At 47.9% G+C, this 18,415-nt stretch overlaps 1 protein-coding gene across 29 annotated transcripts in view; it reads right to left on the bottom strand.

The window, feature by feature from the left end:
* ZMYND8 (zinc finger MYND-type containing 8) overlaps positions 1 to 18,415 on the bottom strand; it is a 127,170-nt gene that overhangs the window by 93,107 nt on the left and 15,648 nt on the right. The window contains exon 1 of one of the 29 annotated variants that reach the window (XM_041732219.1): positions 3,562 to 6,123. The exons of 27 other annotated variants lie outside the window; for them this stretch is intronic. Coding sequence is in view for 1 of the 2 variants with exons in the window: in XM_041732217.1 (XP_041588151.1) it covers positions 3,403 to 3,409 (7 nt within the window). In the remaining variant the exon portion in view is untranslated. One more of the 29 variants, XM_041732217.1, reaches the window with a different exon arrangement.

Here is an 18,415-nt window from a genome sequence, read left to right as displayed (position 1 = left end):
GTGCGTCAGGGACCGACAATCTACAAGCCACAGTTCTGTACAAAGACACAATTTCCTGAGAAGAGGGCCATGCCTACATCACCTTGCCAAGAGTGTCATCAACACCAAAGATTTAAAACTACAGAACGACAGGATCTAAAGGTGTCTTCTGAACTTTCAAATTCATTATTCCGAGGAAGAGAGAAATATACACATAAGCAATATAAGCCACAGACAGCATTTTACCCAAGCCAAGAAACCAAAGGGGAAACCAGGGTCCTGCTCAGAGACAGAGGGATCGGAGAAAAGGCTGTATGTACCTTAGAGGATCCCAAACTTCTAGTCCCAGCAAACCACAAAAACCCCAATTCTGTTCCTGGCTACCAACACACCAACTCCCTCTAGAGTTAATGAGAGATTGGCGGCAGTGTCCAAGGGGCAGCAGTTTAACAGGTTCCAAGCAACAGACACATCTGTCAAAGGCACAGGCTTTCAGTGAGGCTCTGAAGGAGAAAAGTGAGAAATGCCAACTGGATTCACAGTCCTTCCAAAGCATGAGGGAGCAGGAGAGCATTCTGACTTAAAAACCTTCCCACTTAAAAAAAAAAAAAAAAAAAAACTTCCCACTCCCAGGCCTCAGGTGGGGACAGAATAGTGGGTGTGGACATCACTGCAGTCATGGCAACAAGGCTGCCTTAAGAACCATTTCGTCCAGAAAGAAAGCTGAGTCAAGCTTTTTTTCATTTTTTAATGATTTAATTCTGACAAGGATTTATTGCTAAACACATCTATAAACTTGGAAGGATGACAAACAGCCACTGTAGACTGTATTACCAGGGAAATGGTTCGCTCTTGATCTGAAAGTCCTCTCCTTGGGGTAGCAGGGGCCTGCGATTCTACTACTGCATCAGCCCACCAGTGACCCTCTGCCTCCTAACTCCCATCTCCCCCGAAAAATAAGTCTGGTTTTGAAGGAGTTAACGTGGGCAAGGGAGGACAGCTCCTCCAAGCAAAGGACAGAGCGGTGACGCAGGAGAACAGCTTGGCATGGATCAGGAAACAGCAGAACTTTCCCCTCCTGTGACATTTCACTGAAATCTTAATAATACGGGAAGGCCTACTGGGTATTAGGAACATGTGATGAGATCCTTCTCCAACTCATGTCTTGTGAACCACCAGGAATAATCCCACTCAGCCCTTCCTAGATGTCCCCTGACCTCAAGGACACCAAACTTCAAGATAACCCAGCCTCTTAGCTTTCCAAAGCCACGAGTATTAACAGCTAAGGCTTTCTCTTAATACATACGACGTCGGGGGCCCTGTTCAAAATGCTTTTGGTATACTTCCGTCTAAGTCACTTGCCCAAGATGACACAAGTAGCAGGGCTGGGATCTGAACCCAGGCCATGTGACTAGGAGGCTCACACATGGCCTCAGGCCGGGGAGGGACTGTCCTCAGTTTTATAGCAAGAGGGCCACATAACACAGGGTCTATGTTTTAAGAGTACACTCTCATTTGGCCTTTTTTCCCTCGGAAATACAGATGGTGGCCTGGGGGTTCGCTGTATTCCCCAGGAAGCACACTCACCTCCCAATGGTGGCACCAGAACATGGGCCGTGTCACAGAACAGGCTGAGGGCAGGGGGCCTGCTTGGTCATCTCTTCCCACGCCTCTCTCCCACACACCCTTTTTTTTTTTTTTTTAAAGATTTTATTTATTCATGAGAGACACGAGAGAGAGAGACACAGGCAGAAGGAGAAGCAGACTCCCTGTGGGGACCCCAATGTGGGACTCAATCCCAGGACCCTGGGATCACGCCCTGAGCCAAAGGTGGACGCTCAACCACTGAGCCACCCAGTTACCCACACACACACACACCCTCCACGCTCCCTTCCAATCTCCATCCAAGCCTGCCAGACTCAGCCACTATAGGCACCCCACCCCCACCCACATCCGGCACCTGAGTCATGGCCTTCGACATTCTCCAGAGTTTGGGAAATGACACACCATGACAGAGAATTGTCTCCTTAGGAGAGGGAAAGGGCCCCCAGCAGGACAGAAGGGCACTTCCCCAGAAGTATCACCCTGTGTGTTTCTGTGGGTGTTAAAATGTCCTTAATGCTGTGGACGGCCAGCCTGTGGGCCTGAATGAAAAGAAACCTCATCAACAAGCCGACAGGCATCGTGGATCACATAGGGTGGCCAACTGCCGGTTGTCCAGAGTCGGACAGTCTGACAACAATGCAGGACAAGCTGGCCACCCTGCACAGAACCTGGAGCACATATGCTGATAAACCAGGTCACAGATGAAACAGGCAGGGTGTCACAGTGGTTAGGACCTCCGTGCAGTGCAGCTTAAGGAAGCTACTTAACCTCTCTGTACCTCCGTCCTCTGCAGGATGGAGATCAGGGTACCTTGGGGAGTTACAAAAGGATTAAATGAGTTCAGTCATGGGAAGCTCTCAGCATAATGCCCACAAAGAGTAAGCGCTCCATAAATCATAGCTGTTTTTCCAAGCCCACAATCATCCCTCCTCCTCCTCCTCCACCTCCTCCTCCTCTTCCTCTTCCTTCCCCATGCCTCCGTTGCAAAATCAGGCCTAGTTTTCTCAGAGGAGCCTTCTTAAGGTCAGAGTTATGGAAACGCCGGCCGGCCCATATAACGTGGAGACGGGAATGAGCTCGAGACAGGACTTCTGCATTTCAGACTGTGAGCAGTCCGGCTTGCCTCCCATCACTGCGAACGAAGGTGGGCAGCAGGGGCCTGCGCTGGCTGGGGCTCCAGGGCAGTGGCACACAGGACTCACGGTCACTGCCAGCCCACGCCATAGCCTCCTTCAAACAGGACCACTCGCCACTCTCCTAGGAGCAGCAGAGCGCAGCCCGGTTAATCATCTCAACGTGCTGTCCAAAGGCACAAGCAGGTACCCACACAGGCCTCCCTCCCCGGGAATCAGAGGGCCCTCGCCTGCCAGTAAGGACATCATCATGAAACCAGAGCCTGGAATTTCCCTCAGGCCCAGAGCAGAAATGAGAATGGGGGAGCAAAGGGATGGGGCTGAGAAGGGGGCAGGATTTTTTCTTCCAGCAGATAATACCCAAGCCATGAGGAACACATGAGAGAAAAGGAATGATCTGGGCACACGCCGACCGTCTAGAACCACACCACCCCGAGGACAGGCTGCAGCCCACCCGAGGGGCCTGCAGCAGCCTCCTCCAGAAAAACCAGCCTTGTCAGGGGCCTCCCTGCCTGAGAAGGTGAACTTCTCACCCGGACCAGGAAAAGGTTTGGTATGGAAATAAGGCTGTGGAACAAAAGGGTCATTCTCAACTTGGGGGGAAAAATGTCACTGTTCCAGGATTCCCGAGCACCTCAGAGGCAAAGCAAGCGAGGGGCAGGTAACCCTGAAAAGGGGCGCTTACCTGCCATTGAGAAAGCTCTGCTGCTCACAGGGCCTCCCCTCTCTTTGAAAGAGAACTGAGGCTCTCACCCGGCAGACATTCCTGCTTCCGGATCCTCAGCAGCCTCTCCCAGGGGGAGGAGGAAGCAGCAAAGAGGACAGGCTAAGAGTCACCACTTACCAGGCCAGCCCCTGTCTTGTATGCACTAGGTGGCCCGGCTCGGGAAGGTCACCCTCACCTCTCTGCAGTCGGGCAGTCTGAGGCAGGGGACGCGCCTCCATGTCCCCAGGCTCTCAGCTCTAATTTATCACCCTCGACAGCCAGCAGCCCGGCGAAGCCTCAGCACACTGCACCGAAGAGCCATTTGCTTCACCGGATGTGAATAAACGCAACAAACTGCCCTTGTCCTGCTGGCTGGTGTGAGAAGTCCAGAAGGGAGTGTGCTGGTTTGCGATGTGAAGGGGTTTTGAGCTTTTTTTTCTTTTCTAATAATTTTCAAATTAACCTTACTTCTGATATGCCTCTCCTTAGAAAGCCATATTCCCGCTACATGTCGGTGCATTTCTCCCTCTGAAGGTCCCTCCCTGAAAATCAGGCGGACTGAGGCGACTCAACAGCATTCGCATGGAAAAGGTGAACCTCCAAACTCCACAGGCAGGACAGAAATTGTCTCAATCCAGGGAAAAGAGGCTGATTTACAAATGAATTCAACTGTGTTGCCCTCAACAACTAGAGGCGGTTGCAACCACCCAGCCCCCTTCTCCCCCTCCGGGGGGATGAGGCCTTCTGGAAAAGGGACAACATCTCAACAGGAATTTCCTGGTTCAAGAATGCCAAGCTCTTTCAAATTTCACAAAAGCAAGGGGAGGCAGGGCCCAACCCCAGGCCAGAAACCACGGCACTCCACCCACCGCCTGAGCAGGCCCAGGCCCAAAAGGCTGCGTGCGCCCAACGTGTGTGCGTCTCGGGGGCCGTCAGCTATGCCAAGTCACCACAAAGACAGTGTGGAGGAACCGGTTGCCTTTGGCCTTTGCTACGTAGCTGGCTGCGCGGGGAGGGCTTGCGGGAGGAGTGGGTCCCTGTGGAGGAAACTATTTGCATTATTTATCCAGGCTGAGCCCGGTCCCTCCCATCCCTGGGCCCAGCTCAGGTTCTAGAAAGCTCAGGTGCTGGTGGGTGGCTTGCAAAGGGGGAGAGGGGGAGCGGGACTGTGGCCATCAGAGAGCCAACTCAGAAATAAAAGGGTGACTCTGCCCCGGGGCAGCCGATGCGGACTAGCGGGCACAGAGGAAGGAAGGGGAAATAAAGAGGCTCAGATGAAGGAAAGGGAGCTGCTGGTAACCAGGCGATGCTCCCCACACTGCCCTGGGCCGGCCTGGGTGTGGGGCCGACCTCTCGGGAAGTCACCTTGATGAAGATGAAAAGTGCTAGGACACTGGGGAGGAGGAGGGGGAGGGGGACAGACCCTCTAGAGTCAGCTCATTGTGGTCCTTTGACAAAGCAATGATTTCAGACCAGGTCGCATCTTACCTAGGGAAGGTCACCTGGGTATCAGTACGCCCACCCACTCCCTGCTCCCCAGCTCAGGAATGTACAGGACAGCCCACTGGCACAGCCAAGACAGCACGTCCTATGGAAGCCAAAGATGGAAGAAGCAACTTCAGTGTCAGCACCAGGAGGCTGAAATGCAAAAAAACGCTCATGCAGCCATAAAATGGGACGAAGAAGAAATCTCATCTTTATGTGCTGGCACAGAACAAAACCTAAGTGAAAAAATTTTGGCCAGAAATAGACCTGAGGGAAAGAAATTGGGGCTGTGTAGGCTCTGGGTTTGCAGAGGCCTGGAGAAATACCCAGGAAATCAGGAAACACTCCCAACTCCTCCTTCAGTTCCTTCTGACCGCGTTTGGGTATTTAACTCTTTAAAATATTTTTAAGTGGTTACAAGAAAACCAGAGCTCTCACTACATGCCAGGGGCTGCATCTGCACCTCCAGCACCCAGCACGCAGGAGGCGCTCAGGGCTGGCCCAGCATTCATCAGGTGACACTTGCAGGGGGCTCAGGTGTTTAGAACAGCAGAAAGCCGTGATTCTCACCGGGTCTCCCCAGGAGACGCTCGGCAATGTCAAGAAACAGTTTTTTGGTTGCCACAACTAGAAAAAGGAAGGTGGTGGGAGCCAGGCATGCTGCTGACCCTACAGTGCACAGAACAGCCCCACAATGATCAGGCCCAAAAATGTCAATAGAGCCGAGGTTGAGAAATCCTGGTGTAAAGAAGCTTCCAGTGAGCTGCCAGGCAAGTCCGACCTTGTGTAAATACACCACCCACGGAGGCATCTGTATCTATTAAAAAGGAAAATAATGCCTAATACTTCACCTGGTGGCCCTGACTGCACATTTCAAACAGAAGAAAACAAGAACCCAACTGTCGACAAGGTCACTGAGCAACTAGCTACTAGACATCTAGCCTACCCAGGGAACTGTCAGGGGAAGGTCCCCGCCCTGGAGGAAAGACAGCCAGAGAAACATATAATAATAGTAGCTGCCCTTTGCTGACCACTTATCTCTGAGGCACTGTTCTAAATGCAAATGATCAATTTATTTACTCCTCACCAAGGTTCTACAAGAAGGTAGATACTAAGTAGTCCCATTTTACTGATAAAGAAACTGAGGCCCAGGGCAGCCCGGGTGGCTCAGCCCTTTAGCACCGACTTGAGCCCAGGGCCTGATCCTGGAGACCTGGAATCGAGTTCCACGTCAGACTCCCTACATAGAGCCTGCTTCTCCCTCTGCCTGTGTCTCTGCCTCTTGATCGCTCGCTTGCTTTCTGTGTCTCTCGTGAATAAATAAATAAAATATTTTAAAAAAAGAAAGAAACTGAGGCCCAGAGAAAAAAAAGAGTCCCACGATGAACCGGCTGGTCAACAGAGGATGAATGTAGAATATGTTCCACAGAGAATGTGAAACTGATTGATTACACACTAATAAAAAAGGGACCAGGAAAAATAGCAGGAGTTTGTGAACAACGCAAGTCAGGAGAAAGGTCAGAGCTGGCAAGAGAAACAGTTCTTTTTCTCAAACAGGGCTTGTGCAATTCACACCTACTATTTCTTAAGATGGGATTTGATTATCCTCTTTAGAATCCCTTCTGGGGAGGGATGATGTTTTTGCAGCCATTTGATGGATGCAATTCCAAGAAACAAAGTCATTTATGCGCTCAAATGCATGCACCCCAATTCAGCATGTGGTGCTGGCAATTCCACTGCAGCTGGTTCCCACTCCAAAGCTCTTAACTGCACCAGTCAGTAGACTGGTTCCCTAGTTCCCTAGGGCTGTCAATACCACCTTGTAATTCTCTTATCACCGAGGGTGTGCTTGCTGTGGGCCAATGTCAACCCGGCACTGTTGTGCAGTGTGCGGGCTAATCAGCCGTACCACTAGGTCTGACTCCAAGCACTGCCACCTGCCAGCTGTGTATCCTCTGGCAAGTCTTTTTGAGCCTAAGTTAAATTCAGCTACGATTACTAGAACCTTCCTGAAAGGCTTATTAGAATTCAATGAGAGAAAAAAAAAAAAAAAAAGAATTCAATGAGACAACACATGCCACACAAACACATCTCACGTGTTATCGTGAAAGCTCAACACAGTCTCCCCAAGTCTTTTCGCACCTTCACCTACATGTGCACCAGACTAGCTCTTCCCTGACTGTTCCTGGAGGGGAAAAAAGTTTCACTGAAGACACAAACTTTCCCAGCAAGTCCTCAGGCTGACACAGGTTCAGCCAAGCCAGGCTCAAAATCCCTGCATGGCTCAGAATTTCCTCCCAGATAAAAGCAGAACAGTCTAGGTGGCCCTCAGGACCACACCCCATGCTTCCGGACAGAACCTCTTCCCCCAGACTCCTCCTTCTCAGCCTTCCTCAAATGAGGGTCTCGAAACTGGCCTGATTTCTAGCAACCTGCAGAATGTATTAAGGATGCCCAAGCTTGCAGGGTTAGTGCCTACGTAGTGCCTGGCACAGAGCAAGCACTCCGTAGAGAGGTGTTCCTTCCCTGCCCATCATCTGGCCTATCTTGTTCAGTCCTACCTTCACAGCTGCCCACCTTAAGCCAAAGCACCAGGACTATTCACTTGCCCCTCGACAGCAGCCTTCTTCAAACCTAGGTAAGACAGGCAAGCCCCTGCTTAAAATTTGAGGGGCTTATTCTACACACTCAATAGCTTGTCCAGACCTACCAGGCCCCCACACATGGTAGGTCTTTTCTCCTTTTCTCCCTCTTCCACCGAACCGTAACCACAATGGCTACACACAAGCCAAGTTCATGTATACTTGCTGACGCTTCCATCTAGAATGTTCAATGCCTAATCCTCCCACACCTGGCAACTACTGCTCTTGGCTCAAACATCACCCTCCAGCCTCCAGCCCCCTTATCATCTTGAAGGGTGGTTTGGTTGTGTGCATCTCTGTATGTGTGTGCGCCCACGCATTTGTGTGTTGCTGTTCCTGCTGTCTTCACTGCAGTCATCTCTCACTGAAAATTATCAAAAATTATTTTCTTCTTTTGCTGATTCACTGATTTTTTTTGTGTCTCTACCAAAGTGTGAGCTCAATCTCTGTTTTTCTGTCTCTCTTTGCCATAGAGCAACACATGGCTCAGGGCCTGGCTCAGAGGTATCCCCAAGGACACACATCTGACTAGGTAAATGAGCAACAAGGGTTAGCTAAGGTCGAAGGTGTGCCAGCAGACCTGACTCACCAGAAGCTCCCCTTCCCTGTTTCCGGTCTACGAATTTCTCCCAGCAATCCAAGAAGGCAGGAGGGGTGTAAAGTTAATGGGGAAGAGGACACAAAAGAGGCCGTGGCCATTTCAGGGTCCGAGAAAGAGAGAAACCAGAACCCTAGAGAGGAAATTCCCTTCTCAACAGGTACTTGGCCATTCCAGTTTCTTGCCTAAAGAGCCCATTTCCCCAGAAGGAGGGGATTAAGTAAGGATTTATTTCCCGAGCAGGATGGGGCCTTGCAGCTAAACACAATTACTGAGAAACCATAGGGGGAAACTCCGGAGGTTTTCACAAGCCACCTATTTTCCGGCTCTGCATTCTTCTTGCAGAGAGCTATTGTCTCAGAGTCACCTAGAGTTAAAGAGGGGTAATGACTTTCTCCAGGGAAAACAAGCTCCCCACTGGGAGACCACCCACCATGATGACCATTTAACCAAATTTTTTAGTCCTGATTCTCTGCCCTTTTTCTCCACAGACCATTTTAAGCCTGAGGATAGGGCGCCTGGGTGGCTCAGTCGGTTGACCCTCTGCCTTCAGCTCAGGTCATGATCCCCGGATCCTGGGCTCTAGCCCCACATCAGTCTCCCTGCTCAGCGGGGAATCTGCTTCTCCCTCTCCCAGTCTGCTGCTCCCTCTGTCTGTGCTCTGTCAAATAAATAAATTCTTAAAAAAAGAAAAAAAAAAAAAAAGCCTGAGGATCTCTTTCAAACCCCTCCCTGAATCCTCATTGGGATGCTCTGATTCTGTCCCCACAATACGAGGCAAGGACTCAAGGGGAGCGGAGCGCAAGCACGTCTCTAAATGAGTGCAGCAGTGTGGACTTGGTAGGTTCACCTTCTTTCCATCCAGCTCTTAGCCGTGAGTCTGCTCTGTATGGTCTCTACCTCACCAGACTAGACAGAAGTCTAGATTTTAAATGTACATATTTCCTCAAACAATTCCCACCAACTAGTGTGTCTGGTCCCAACCCAAGAAATAGCAACCTAGTTTGAATGACATTCCCCCAACTGCTGTGTGGGGATAGGGGGTTCCTGGAGGTGGCTAAAGAGATGAAGGACAAAACCAGGTCACCTTATTAGGAAGGGGGCCCTAGTGACAACTGATATGATGATCCAGTGACCTAGATGGAGAGCTATAGCCAGGACATCAGCCTACAACCATGGCCTGGGCCAGTGGTGGTCCAACGAAGGACCTCAAACTGAATTCAGCCCAGTTCCAGCTAGGCGATACTTTTTAAATTAGCACAAATTGTACCTAGAATAAATCCAGATTACTAGCTTCTCTTGAACAACAGAGAGCAGATGATCTGGCCACTTAGGGTCTCTATTTCCACATGAAACAATCCACTAAGCTGCCCACCCTCCACGGATGGAAGGCAAAATTCCCCATTTGCCAAGGTCTCTATTATTCTTTAACCATCAAGGTAATTAAATCTAATCTTGAAAATCTCTTAAAGGCAGAGTAAAGCAGAGAAGAGCAAGAAGGCAAGTACAGGGAAAAGAGATAAGGGACGCTCTGCTAGGATGGCCAAGTCCCAGAAATTCAACCCCACCCTGGTACCGCAGGGGAGAGGGATTTGCCACCCCAAAACCCATCTCTGGAGCACCAGGATTAATTCAGGCTGGTTATTTTTAAGAAACTGCAAATGCAGGAGTAGCTCTGAAAACACCAGGTAGAAATTAGCCTTTTGTAAGATACATTTACATGTGTAAGGAAAATCTCCATTTGTAAGAATATATCCCCAGCTATACCAGGAAAAGGGGAATAAACTAGAAACTCTTATTCAAGGAGAAGACGACTTAAATCTGCATAACAACCTAACTCTTGTTCTCGTGCTTTTCCTGGTGACCTCCCATAACTCCCTGCCCCCAACACCCTCCGTCTTCAGCTGAAGATGGTGCGTCCAAGGAGATATCTTTGGCCATTTCCGGGAGTCACTCCATTTTTCTGGGTCTTTCTCATGTATTCATGCATTAAGCTTGTTTGTTTTCATCCTGTTAGTGTGTCTTATATCAATCAAATTATCAGACCGGCCGATGAATCCAGAAGAGAACTTTTTCACCCCTACAGAAGTTTGTTTATATTTTTCTAAGTGGGGGAGAAAGAATAAATGAAAATCTATCAATCACTTAACATCGGTTACGGGCGGGGGGGGGGGGGGGGGCGGGATTTTTAGCTTTTTCTTTGTATACTTCGGCTTGTTACAAATGAGATAGGGAAGCAGAAAAGACTCCATTTTAGAAAGGCTCCACCTGCTGTGTTTCTGCTAGGCCCCACTTACTCATGCTGTAAGTCTCACCTTGCATCTGAGTAAACCAAAGCAGCCATGTCCCCATCCCAGCAGGGAAGCATGAAAAGTGAATCATCCTCTGAGTTTCATCCTAGGCCCCCAAACACCTGGATAACAACTAAGAACCGGATCCCGAGCTCCTGGCTGTATTTGATTTCTTTTTTTTTTTTTTTTTTTTTTAAGAATCTATTTATTTATTCATGAGAGACACAGAAAGAGAGGCAGAGACATAGAGACCCAGGCAGAGGAAGAAGCAGGCTCCATGCAGGGAGCCCGACAGGAGACTCGATCCCGGGACTCCAGGATTACACCCTGGGCCGAAGGCGGATGCTCAACCGCAGCCGAGCCACCCAAGTGTCCCAAATCTTGCACAAAGCCAAGGATCCTCTTGGTTTGTCCTGCAGGACCTCCTCTGAGTCCTTGGAATGGCCTGCCTATGTCACAAAGAGATGTGTTACCTTTAGCGCTGGAAAGGAAAATCCAATAATCCATTTTCTTCCCTGAATAATTAGTTTATATTTCTTGGAAGAGATACTTAAAAAAAAAAAAAAAAAAAACACTTACTGAGCAGCTACGATAAACCTATAGTACTGTGGTGATCAGAGGTGAGACAGACCTGGTGGTGCCCATAACCACTTAGGCAAAGAGACACACAGGTAAATGAATTTTACAACAGACGGTTTATCTGGGAGGCTGGAGAGAGGAGGGTGGCCCAGCATATCTTGTACTATTTGTCTCCCAGCCAGCGTTTCACGATGTCAAGGGGCCTGGCAGAAAGTCAGTTCAGTGGGGCCTAGACAAGAAATGGCAACTTGAGAACACAGGGAGACAGCCATACTCTCTTGACAGAGCTTTTTGGAAAAAAGAGGAGGTCCAGGAGGGTCTGAACCGGCAAAACTTGATCTCTGATGCAGTAACTATTCATTCAGCATCTTCTATGCTGTGCCGATCCCTGACTAGAAAATTTTCACCAATGGCATCCAGCACACCACCCACCAAGGTGTTAAAGCTACAGAGCAGTGCTGTCCAATAGACCTTTCTATAATGATAGCAATGTGCCATACCTGTGCTATCTAATATGGCCACCTAAGCTGCAGGCAACTACTGGACAACTGAAATGTAGCTAGTACACTACAATTTTTTTAATTTTAATTAATGTAAATAATGGGGCACCTAGGTGGCTCAGTGATTGAGCCTCTGCCTGTAGTTCAGGTTGTGATCACAGGGTCCTGGGACAAAGCCCCAATCAGGCTCCCCACAAGAAGCCTGCTTCTCCCTGTATGTCTCTCATAAATAAATAAATAAATAAAACCTTTAAGAAAAAATTAATGTAAATGTAAACAACCTCATATGGCAGACAGCATCGCTGTAAGAAGCTCTGTATTAAACAGACAAAAAAGCCAGCACAGCAAGTGAGTAAGAATACCTCAGAATCCTCCACCCATCCCTACTTGAGGGATTTAGCAGGTGTCTTCAAGGCATAATGATGTGATGCCTAGAAATATGTACGTGGACTAGCCTTTGATTCCTTCCTCAGCCCAGCTCGAAAATTCTCAAGCCTTTAGTACATATAAGAATGCCTGATCAGAGCTGATTGTTGTACTTTCATGGACAATTTAAGGGACTTTCCAGGGTGATTTTGACTTTGGAAGCCAAAGGACTCCACTGAAGGAGGTGTAAATAAAGGCTCAGAAAGAAGGGGGGCCTGGCTCCCCAAGCATGAGGAGAAAGTGATACTAAGGCAGTCATCTAGGAGAGCAGTCTGGAAGGACATGCAAAGGTGAGCCTCTGTGAGGAGCAGGAGAACCCCCTCTATGACAGGACCCACACTCAGCCTGAAAGGCTGTACAGGACAAGGGGCAGGTCTGCAGGGATGAGGACAGGACGTAGGGGCCTTGAATCTCTCTCTGCTCAAGACAGTGGTCTTCAGGACCCCTTGGAAATTTAAAGCAGAATAGCAGAACAATCGGACTTGTGTTTTGGAAAGGGCCCTACCAGAGTGGTATTACTACTTTGAGAAGGGAAAGAAATCTGAGGGAAGGGGGCCATTTCAAAGAGTGCTATATCCCTGGAGGGAAAGAAAGACAGGCCACCGATCGTTTCAGGGAAAGCAGACATCTGAGCTTGGGTAATTATTTCCAGGCACAGATTATGCTGGAAACAAAGCCATCGTCTCTAGCTGAAAGGCTGTTTTTACTTGGTTCTCCAGGATAAAAGTTCTATCCATCTGATAGACAAAGTCAAGCCATTCACTCGTTCGTTCAAAATAAATATTTATTGCACACCGACCAGAACAGGCACAGCAGTAGTTAAAAGGCAGCAGGCACAGGAGGATCAAGGAAAACAAAAGGCAGGACCCAGAGCCTTAGACTCAGGGGGGTTGGGAGGTTAGGAGAAAGGTGAGGACAGGATCTCCCAAGAAGGAGAAAAGATCCCATGGCTAGAGATGGCACTCTCTGGAATCTAAAGGATCAGTGTGGCCCAAGTAAGAAAGAAAAGGGGAACAGAGTGAAAGGCTGAAAGGATAGGCAGGGAGGCAACACATGGGGATTTTAGGATTTTGATCTTCATCCTAAAACTAAGGAGAAAGCATGTAAGAGCTTTAAACGGGAGGTGGGAGCCATAGAGGTCCCTTGCACAAAGATTTGGGTGGTGGGCAAGACAGAGACCACAGGACGAACCAAGAGACCACTGTTCTACAAGAGTGATAACATACAGAATGATACTTAGGACCTAACACAGTAAGAAAATGACACAAAAAGGCAAAAGGACAGACGAATTAGGAATAACTCCCATATCTCTGACCCAGCCAACTAGCATAGCCCTGGCTTATCCATCAAGGTAGAAAAGCAGTTGTTTTGCTGGGGGCTGGGAGGGGTGGGCAGCAGGAAAGCAGGTGGGGAGATGTGAAATCAGCTTGGGACACACAGAGTCTGAGACCCCTGTGAACAACAGGTAGGCAAGCCAGGTAGGCAGCTGGCCCTCTCTGCCTCATGACTCAGGAAAAAAATCTAGGTTGGAAATAAAAAATGTGTGAGTCACAAAGCTACGGATGTGGGCGAGATCACTCAGGGAAAGAACACGCTGGGAGAGAGGAGGACAGGGCCAAGCTTTCTACAACGCCAACACTTAATGGCCGAAGAGAATATGCCAGGGAAAGAGGGGGAGAACCAGGATGGAGATGGCAAAAAAAAAAAAAAAAAAACAGCCAAAGGAAGAGATGGTTTCCAGGAGACGAATGAAGAGCAATGTCCAATACCTCTTTCAGATCAAAGTGAACAAGCCCCGAAAAGCTCCACCAGAAAAAGTAACAGGGAGTCTGCAGAAGTGCAGTGACAAAGCTAATGTGGAGGGACCACGTGGAAGCCACAATGGAGCTAGCAGGACATATCAGGAGGTGAAGAATCCAAGACATGAATATAGACACTTCTTGTAAGGAGTCTGGGTTTGAAGAAGAGTCCAGAAACAAGAAGAGTTGCTAGTAGAAAACACACAGGGTCAAGAGGGTGGAGAGATGTGGGAGAGATTTTAATGTGTAAAAGAAATCTATACATTCATCAAAATGTTAAACAGAGTTACCCTATGACCCCAAACCCCAGACTCCTACCTAGGTTTATAACCAAGAGAAATACAAAGCATACATCCCCACAAAACGCATACAAAATTTTCACATCAGCGTTTATTCAGAGTAGCCAAAGAGTGGAATCAAGTCAAATGTCTGTTAACAGATGGATGAGTGGATAAACAAAATGTAATATACCCATGATAGAGCAGTATTCCGCCGTAAAAAGGAATAGAGTACTTGCGTACACGAGACAAAATGGATGAGTCTTGAAAGCATCAGGTCTAAGAAGTCAAACACAAAACGTCATATACTCTGTAATTTCATTTGTATGAAACAAGCAAAATTAAGTACATTCACAGACACAGAAGGTAGATTTCTGGTTGTCAGGGCTGGGGTAAGGGACAATGGGGAGGGACTATTAATGGGGATGCGGTTTCTCACTGGGATGAGGAAAATGGTAAAAATCAGTCCTGGTGATGGTTGCACCACTCTGTGAACATATTCAAAACTACTTAAAGTTTATACTTTAAAATGGAGATTTGTACAATATGTGAATTATATCTCAATAAAGCTTTTGGTTTGGGTTTTTTTTTTTTTTTCTTAAAGTCCATGAAATGCCATATTTCTAGATCCCCAAGAAAGATGGAGGTGGGCAGAAGGGACTTGGGGTGATGGTTGGAAGGGCCCCATGATACTGCAACTCCGCCCCCACTATGAGACATGGGCTTTCCAAACTTGCTCCCCTCAAGTCAATGGTGGAATACCCACCATCAAGGGATCAAACCTATATTTGAAAGTTTCAGACAAAAAAAAGTACCAGGATCTCTAAAAGGCCTTGGACCTGGTACCTAACCTCTACCAGCAATTGGAGGAAGAAAAGGAAACCGTTCTTTTTAAACTAAAGCAGTCAATTTTAGATCACAGTCTTCTAGAACAACAGAAGTCACATAAACATATAGCGTGGGTCAGGCTTCAAAAATGGGGGGGGAAAATGGGGCAAACACAAAGTTTTCCACAAGTGAACCACAAAACTGAACTGCACAAACAGGGGAGACAGGATCCCAAGAACACATGCACAGCAGATGCTACTCTGGCCAAGAGAAGGTAGATTTCTCATTTGGAAAGCCTACTACCCAACATCTTCAGAATTCCAGGACATTTTAAACCTTCTTGGGTGAGGAACAATCTGGTAATCTAACTCATAAATAAATGCTTTCCATTGCGCAGTACATGGATGGCACTTCTTACGCTGCAGAAGAGCCAAAATAGAGTTAAAAAATACCGATGCTCATTTTTTAAAAGAAAATTCTCGGCACTTCTGCATCACACTGTGATTTAAGAATGCTTATGGTTATATTTTCTTAAAGAGTTTCCTTGAGGAAAAAAAAAATGGCAGAAGGTCTCTATCTCATACCCATCCTCATAAACAATCCCTTTGTGAAACAGTCTTAATTTACATACAACAGTGAGAACAAGGATCCTGTACTAATTAAGGTCTGAGGCTGGTTAGCAAATTGCTATAATTGTATATTCTCTAGCATCCTGTCTCAGAAAACATATCCCTAACCCAGGCAAATCTCAGCAAGAATGATACTGTTCAAGATTTTAATATCTTGGGCTTCCGCTGCATCTGTGCACGGTTTCCAAGTGGCTCATTCCCTTGTGCGGGTGACATTACACAGACATTTTTAAAAATGGTTTCAGCTTTGGCAGCCTGGCATCCGCACAGCACAATCATTACTGCAAAATGCACACATGGCAGGATCAAGAGGCAAAAGCAGCCCAAACAGGGGAGCCTTTGTATGGAGACATGAACTCCCGGAGACCATCATTTTTCAGGTCCCTAGCCTTGGAGGGGCTTGCTCTGAGCCGTGCATCGTGTGGCCAAAATCCTGCAAGGAACTTTGCTGTGACCAGTCTCGTGCAGAGAATGCAAACTGACAAGCCACTTTCTGACCTGGAGATGTGTTTTGTTCGGTTCATACGTGGTCTTTGAGAAATTGGCCTGCACAAACTACATTTCCAGGTCGGCATTTTTACAGGAGGAAAAAAAAAAAAAATCCGGGCAACACTAGATGAGCCATATTCCTGCTGGTCAGCAGTCAAATAGATGCACACTCCCGCATCAGAGCAGGCGCTCTGCTGTTCAAAGGCTCCAGCAAGCTCATCTCACTCATCTACCTTACAGACATCTGACTTGACACCCTTGGGAACACCTTTGGCTATGTACAGAGCTTTAAACTCAAAGATAAAATCTGACCCCAGTTTTCCACTTCGCAACTCCATTAATCCCACCGAGCCTCAGTTTCCTTGGCTGTAAAATGGGAATAACGACACATGTACATCACAGCATGATTATAAAGAAATCAAATGAAGTAATTTGCATACAATACTAGGCACCTAATACGTACTCAAAAAATATCAGCTAGGCAAACACATCTGGCATCTGGACAGTACTCCCAATTTATGCTTGAGCATCTTTCAGCAGATCATTACCCTCGGACATAAATGTCAACCTGACATCTTGAAAGCTTGAAAGCTTTTGTCTCCAGAGAATGAAAATGCTCCAGTAAATGCCAAGGCTGGGATGATGGCAATGACTGGCTCAGGAATTACTCAGTTAATAAGTGACTGCGTGTCATGGGTGTACAAACTGAAATTTAGTTACAGAACCTGAAGAGTCGTATGGTCTAGATATTGGAATATGATTAAAGAATTGTCAAGTCGGTTTTTTTAGAGTTTTCTAAGTTTCCCAAGCACAGTACAGTTCAGGGCCTACTCACCACCTGCAAGTAGGGAATGATGGTGCCAGTTTCCCAAGATGCCAGAGTGCCACGTCATGTCCTAAAGAATTACTTCCTCCCTGGTAGAGGCAGTTGGTGGGTGGACCAGGTGTCCAAACACCAGCCCTTCCCTGGCCAAAGGGCAGATGCATGAAACAAGAGGAGGGACTCTCCCAGAGGACTTTACCCTGTTGACCTTGAGGTTGTTGTGCACTGGCTCTACTCCCCAGAACAGCCCTGGACCTCTAGCCTTCCCATCAACCCTGTGAGCCAAGGGACCACTTTCCATGCATCCTTTTTCTACTCCAATTAACCAGAACAGGCTTCCGTGGCTCACAAACAAAGACTCCTGACCCAATGGTGTCATTTGGGGCGAGAAGCATTGAAACTTCCCAAACCACAAGAAATAGTCTGGAGGGGCAGCCCAGGTGGCTCAGCGGTTTAGCACCACCTTCAGCCCAGGGTGTGATCCTGGGGACCCGGGATCGAGTCCCGTCAGGCTCCCTGCATGGAGCCTGCTTCTCCCTCTACCTGTATCTCTGCCTCTCTCTTTCTCTCGTGAATAAATAAATAAGATCTTTAAAAAATAATAAAATAAAAAAGAAAGAAACAGTCTGGAGAAGTAAGCTTTTGAGGGATCTAGATCATCCCACCATGGACTTAGTGATAATTAGGATTGAAGTCAGCCTTTACAATCATCTCATTTTGACCATGCTGACCTCAGCTCTGAGAACCTGAGCAACCCAAGATTGTAGCTCTAGGCCTCTGGGAATGCAACTGACTCACCTGACCTAACGCTCTAGATGCTGGCCACCCAACCCTGGAACACAGGAGCTCAGTTCCACACAAAGACATCCAAGGCAATCCCTGGGGAAAGATAGGTCTCCCTCAAAACCAGGTGACCCCTTCCATTCCCCCCTACCTGCCATGGTTTCCCCACCACAGCAAGGTCCCTGGGAAAATCAGCCTCAAATGGCTACAGACAAGCTTTATTCCAATGTCAAAGGCCAAGAAGGATGGGAAGCCTATCCCCAAGCCCGCCTTCCGGGAAGTTTACAACTCTTCACAGTCTAGGCATAGTTTCCCCAACTGTTTCCACATCCCCTTCTAGAGGTTGTAAGTGGGGAAAACAGTAGAACATGGTAAGTAGGGGCTTCCACCTGACATGCTTATCAATACAAGCTCATTCCTGTCCTTGGAATCTAATTCTGGCTAACACTTCTGAGCATATACTAAGCCCCAGTTCTGAGCAGTCTGTGACTGTGAGCAAATTCAATTCTCACCACAACGCTCTAGCTTTACCATCCCGTGGGTAAAAGGAAACTGAGCCATAAAGAATAACCCAGCTATGGGGCACCTGGGTGGCTCAGTCAGTAATGCATCTGCCTTCAACTCCGGTCATGATCCCAGGGTTCTGGGAGGGAGCCCCACATCAGGCTCTCTGCTCAGCGGGAAGCCTGCTTCTCCCTCTGCCTGCTTGTGCTCTGTCAAATAAATAGAATCTGGGGGAAAAAAGAAGAACCCAGCTAGGCAGCAGACAGCCCGGAGTGTGAGCCCAGGGAATCTGGCTCTAGAAGAGGTTTTATTAAAAACTCTATGCCACTCTGCTTCTC

The sequence above is a fragment of the Vulpes lagopus genome, chromosome 18, assembly GCF_018345385.1.
Source record: "Vulpes lagopus strain Blue_001 chromosome 18, ASM1834538v1, whole genome shotgun sequence".
Classification (NCBI taxonomy): Eukaryota; Metazoa; Chordata; class Mammalia; order Carnivora; family Canidae; genus Vulpes; species Vulpes lagopus.
This window is presented reverse-complemented; position numbering and strand designations above follow the sequence as displayed.